Source organism: Phaethon lepturus, unplaced genomic scaffold (genome assembly GCF_000687285.1).
Source record: "Phaethon lepturus isolate BGI_N335 unplaced genomic scaffold, ASM68728v1 scaffold15309, whole genome shotgun sequence".
NCBI classification, from domain to species: Eukaryota; Metazoa; Chordata; class Aves; order Phaethontiformes; family Phaethontidae; genus Phaethon; species Phaethon lepturus.
The window spans coordinates 22,419-28,418 of record NW_010561342.1 but is presented as its reverse complement, the minus strand read 5'-3'; the positions used below and the strand labels follow the sequence as shown (position 1 = coordinate 28,418).

Here is a 6,000-nt window from a genome sequence, read left to right as displayed (position 1 = left end):
CAGGAATGGTTGGGTTGCTGCCACTTTTTTGAATGACAGTTGGCAATTTTGTACATTAATGCTGAAGTTAACAGGAAGGCCAAAGGCTTCTGCCAGTTTTGGAGGCATGGGATTTAGATTGGTTTCTCTGATCTCCTGTAAACTGTATTTTGCACTTCTTTCTTGTCCTGCTTGAATGTAACATATAGACTAGAAGTATTAGCACATTCTAATTATATGACTGACTTGACTTAAAAGTCAATGCTCCAGTAAAAGCAATGGTTGCCTCCTTTCAAATTACTCACCCTTATGTCTTGGCAAGTCAACATGGAGAAAGGCTAAGACTTTTACATACCATGCAATGCTTCCAATAAGCAAAAGTCTGGGCAATGAAGTCTAATGTTAGTGAGGACCAAAGAGACACTTACTGTGGACCTTCATTTCCCTCCTCAACTGTTCAGAGAAAAGACACCCACTTTTCCTATGTGGCTCCCCTTTAATTTAGTGCCTAAAAAAAAAGAGCACGGGTTACAGGGAGAGGACAGCATCAAAGAAGATGACTACCGTCTATAGGGCAAATCATTTGTTAGATTCTTATTAAATGCATTTAACCACACAGAGCTGGCCCATCCGGTTTGAAACAGCACATCTAAAAAAGTTTTTTAGGTTTTCTCCTCTTTAACCAAAGAAAACAAGCAGTGGTTTATTGAAGTGCTTCAGAGTCCAGCTCTCACTCCCCTGCGCATGGGCTATATTAAATAACAAGCTTTCTCTACCCCTCAGCTCATCCTTCCGGAGGCAATGAAGGTGCTGCCAGTGTACATGAACTGCCTGCTGAAGAGCTGCGTGCTCACTGGCAGACCAGAGATTCCAACAGATGAGAGAGCTTACCACCGCCAGCTGGTCATGTCCATGGGGGTGGCTGACACACAATTGTTGTTCTATCCCCAGCTTCTGCCGATTGTGAGTATGTATGTATGTAGTCTGCATGCTTCTTTTCAGTAAAGCTGTCTTGAGTATGCTGCAATTTTGTAATTGTGCAGGTGCAGAAAAGATTCTATCTATCTGCTGGGTAAATGTTAACACTACCATGCTGGATTACATTTTTACTGTGATGTAGTTACTAGTTGAACTAAACTGAGGAGGAGGGTAGAAGCTCTAGTTTAACGGAAAATGGGGAAGTACCATCGTCAACCACTGACATCAGCATCCTTTAAGAATCTCACTGTACTTTTAACAAGGTTTTTGCCCAGGCTAATGAAAGGAGCCAGCTTTACTAAAGATCAGCACTGGTGTGCAGGTGTCTCCCCTCTTATGGCAGGTCTTCCTTTACACACAGTACATTAACTGACAAAGAGGAGGGTCGACTTCCAATTCCTCTAATCTGGAACCACCACACCATACTAAACCTTTTCAATAGTTACTTTTCAGTATCTAGTTAGAGCTGATGTCACCAAGTCTGCAACTCTTGTGTATTTTTGCCCCACAGCACAACCTGGATCTGAAGAGTGACAGTATCCCAGCTGCCGTCCGCTGCTCTGAGGAGCGTCTCTCAGAAGGAGGGGCCTTCCTTCTGGCCAATGGTCTGAGTATGTTCCTATGGCTGGGAGTCAGTGCCCCCCCAGAGCTCATCCAAGGGCTTTTCAACGTGCCATCCTTTGCACACATCAGCACGGAGGCTGTGAGTAGATGGAGACTAGTCTCTTTTTCAGAATTTATCATTTGGTAAGACAAGGCTGCTAATACAGAGAAACAGGCAAGGTGGGATTGTCATCATTCAGCTAAAAGCAGAAACAAGTAATGAGCAGACAGTTTTAAGACACCAGAAGCAATACATAAAACTTTAATAAGCTTTTACACTCTGAACACTTATGGGCAAAAAGCTTTTGCAACATTTTAAAACTTCTTAAACTTTCACTGTTGCAGACATTAAAGTCCTATTGAATGTGTATTGCTAAAATTGGAACAAAACACTTTAACACCTTTGAAGTTTCTCCTGATAGTAAATTTTCATGTAGTCATTATTTTAGACAGATGACAGACATACTTTTGTGCAGGGGACTGCATTTCCTAGTTTAGAACAAAATCCACAGTAGCTTGCATCATAAATACCAGCAAGCTGGTCTTGTAGGAATTCACATGAGAAGTGACTGGAATATAACCACCTGCCATGCTTTCATTTTAACAGACATCACTGCCTGACCTGGACAATCCATTTTCTAAGAAACTTAAGTCAATACTGGAGCACATCCAGAGCCAAAAGCCCTACACCATGAAGGTAACTTCTCTCGGCCTCAACTTGCTCCTCGTACCTGTTCCAAAGAACACTACTGGCTTTGACAAAACTTAGCGGTTAGCTGTCAGATTTTACACATCAGGAATGTTCCTGTACATCAGCGAGTTCCAGCATGCATTGTAGACACAAGCATCTCAAAGATGCTTAATTCCTAATCAAAGAAGATTTTCAGAGATAGTCAAGTCTAAAAGTTACCATTTTATTCCACAAACCTTAATTCACACTAGCCTCTCTCCTGTGTTCATAACTACAGCTACTGAAATGCGGAGAGTTAATAGTTTTGAGGTTTTTTTCCCTTCCTCTACAGCATACAGTAATAGATACAGGAAAACCATGCTGCCATTTACTGTGATTGTATCCTAAAACTACATCTCTCTTACCTTTTCAGCTGATTATAGTGAAACAACGTGAGCAGCCAGAGATGCTTTTCCGACAGTTCCTGGTAGAGGACAAGAGTATCTATGGAGGAGCTTCTTATGTGGATTTCTTATGCTGCGTTCACAAAGAGATCTGCCAGCTGCTCAGTTAAGGAAAGTCGAGTCTCATTGTCAGTTTCTTTTTGATTTTGCAGGAGGGACGGTCACTGGGGCCTGAAGGCTGGCCGGGGCATTCTGCTCTGCTTCAGCAAACCTTTTCTGTCCTCTTCTTGTACAGTTTCATTTCACACAACCTCTCACTGAGGCGTATTCAGCTTGCTTACTTACTAAGCTGTAGAATAGGAAGTTCTGCACTCAGGTATTAATCTTCTGGGAGTCTTGACTCTTTCTCCAAGTTGAACTGCCAGATTTCAAATTGTCAATGCTTAAGAGCATATGGTATGCATTTATTAAAATACAATTTAGAAAACAAAGATTTTTTTAAATAAAAAAGTTAACTATTCCTTTTGCTAGTCATAAGTTGTAAGAGAGCCAGAAAAAATGCTAAACCTCTATACAGCAGAGGAAAAAAAAAAATACAAAATGCTGCTTTTTCTAAGTGGGGGCATACAGTTGAATCAGATTTGCAATAATCATGTAGTTCAGTCTGAGTACTTCAATGTCCTTCATGTAGAGCTAATCTCTAAAAAATACTCCCCTTGCTCCTGGAAGGGACAAGCATTGCTGTCTGTAGACAGAGACCTCTGGGTAACCTTCCCCACCCAGGGTTCTCCAGGACACAAAAATGCCTCAGTTTATAACTGGACTCAAGTAAGTTTAATGACAATGGACCACAGTAATCAAACAATCCTTTTGCTACGTTTGGCAGATAATGCCACACTTTTATGGTGCAATTCTCTAGTCCTAAGGGCATCAATTACTTTAGCATACTATTTAATTACTTTTTCAACACTGAACATGTTACGTTTTACTTAATACATTTGCTAACTAACTAACTGGAATATTCCCAATACAACTTAGGTAAACATCTGTCCCTCAGAATTTACAGTTGACCTGCCACTGAAGACAGACAGCTGACACATTAACCAAAGGTTATTTGCGGTGCTATAAAAAGAAAGCCTCTCATTTAATACCAGTTCTATTACAGTGACCTCCTCTCACATGACCGATTTACTCAACAGTCACCACTTCAAAAAATAAGCCTCTGCTACTATCAATATTTAAGGTAGAATTTAGAAAACCAGAGTCTTTAAAAGAGCTGTTTACCTCAGACATTTCATCAGCCTCTTTGTATCCTTAGGCCGAATGCATGGGAGGCTTGAACTTTTCCAAACTAACTTGAAAAGCTATTGTTACAAAAATCAGTGTTTCAAAGAAAGCAAAAAACCCTCAAAAGTAAGGATAAGTGTTGGGCCTCATAAAAGAAAAAAGAAAAGTGCCTTTAAACATTTCAGTGTTGCTACTTAGTGTTAATCATTTTAGTATCCATTATGCATATATTTTTGGTTTGACAGCGTATCAAAACAGTTACTTCCTTGTGCATTGACGGAGAGCTCTTAAAATAAGTGGCTATGTTACAAAAGGATCCTCGAATTCAGCTGCCAAGACGAGCACTTTTTAGCTGAAGATGTTACCCTGTAAAAAGTATTTGTTGCCATTCCAAGTCAGTGTACTTTGTTAAATGACACCAGCAACTCTTTGTGTAAAGGCATAAGCAATTATTAAATATAATCATGTTTGACTTTATTCTTTCATCTACTAAATTTTCTAAGTTGTTTTTTTGATGCTATCAGCCACCTCTGCCAGAAGCAGTCCGACACCTCTTAAAACAGCAGCACCTATGAAGCCTAGAAGTGGCTTCAGCGTTCGTGCACCTCCTCTCCCTGTAAGCACAGCAAGGCAACATACAGAGTTTGTTACACTGACCTCAGGAGCCAGGGGACATGGCAAAGTTAAGTTTGCAACTGTTACTGCTACACAGCATCAACAATGCCATGCATACCACAATGAGTAAAGACCACTGTAGGTCACCTTCTACTCTGACTGTAAAGACATTCACTGACAACCAGTAATGAAATTAAAAACTTTTCATCTCTAGACACCACTTTAGGGATGGTCCAAAGCAACTGTGATTAAAAAAAAGGACCAGATGTCTTTACCATGTAATTGGGGGCAGACTGGGGGATAGCGTCTCACTACAGTATTCTCCAAGTATCACCCCCACAACCACAAGCACACAACACCAAGCCTCTGGGCACACACCCCCATGCACTGCTTTCTTACCCCTACAGGCCATCCAGCACTGCTGAAACGCCACCTTCCGATTACAACGGGCAGGTATCTTTCTTCATAGAGGACATGTAGAAAGTTCTCTTTCCTTGGCTGTTAACCTCAATTAAAAAAGTACAGCCAGTTGCTTGTTAACAACACGTACATCGCGCTTCCCGGGTGAAGCTGGCCCATCCAGATCAGTCTAATCTAACACCCTCTGGCCCATCAGTCTTTTTTGCCCTATGCTACATGAGCTACTTCAGCTTTGAGGGGAAAAAAACAAGAAACCTAGCTCTGCAGGCTCAAGAGGGATTTCTCTGGTAGAAGTTTGTTTGTTTGTTTGTTTCACAAGACCACATGCAATTAATGTCCCAAGTGACTGAAGTCTGGAGCAGCACCTCAACTCCTGCAAACTGATACAGATGCACATCTCACCCAGTTATTTTTGAGTCTTCTCTCCAGAGTAGCCGTTAAGAATAGCCCGAGCAATGAACTATCAGCTATGGACATTTAATTAAAAGGGGGAAATGGGAATTAACATCTTCTACTAATTGAAAAAAAAAGAAAAAGATCTGTCGCTGGCACAAAAGCCACCTTCCTAGGGTTAAGCATCTCCAGTATTTACTTTTTGAGTAAGAACATAATTAGGGCAGAATCACAAAAAAGTTTTCTTACCATGGCATGTAACTTCTCCTAGATGCTGTTCCAGGTAGCCTTTGGCAGACTTCACTGACAGACAAACCAGCACTACCCTTAAAACAGCCCCTCCCCCAAACCCAGTCACACTTCAGGTGTGCGAACAGAACAGGGAAGAAACAAAACATCAACAGACAAGTTTCATTTGCACCACAGCTGTCCCATGACAAGCACCCTGCCAAGGCCACAAAGCTATCCAGACCCAACAAAAATTTCCATGCTAAGATTTCATGCACCAAAAGAGCAGCTGCTGCCTGCTCTTCTGCAACAGTAGGGAAGAAAGCACAGTATAACTTTGTAGTTCCAAAATCTCACCTCAAGGAGAACAAATGCACAAAATACTAAGAAAAATATTTCAACATTAGCTTTGATAAACAAGTT

The 6,000-nt window shown here is 41.1% G+C and overlaps 1 protein-coding gene across 1 annotated transcript in view; it reads left to right on the top strand.

The window, feature by feature from the left end:
- SEC24D (SEC24 family member D) overlaps window positions 1–2,804 on the top strand; it is a 50,832-nt gene extending 48,028 nt beyond the window's left edge. Inside the window, exons 19-22 of the mRNA XM_010293986.1 lie at window positions 763–942; window positions 1,469–1,660; window positions 2,168–2,257; window positions 2,664–2,804. Coding sequence (XP_010292288.1) covers window positions 763–942; window positions 1,469–1,660; window positions 2,168–2,257; window positions 2,664–2,804 — 603 coding nt within the window. The remainder of the gene's footprint in view (window positions 1–762; window positions 943–1,468; window positions 1,661–2,167; window positions 2,258–2,663) is intronic.
- Window positions 2,805–6,000: the final 3,196 nt, after the last annotated feature.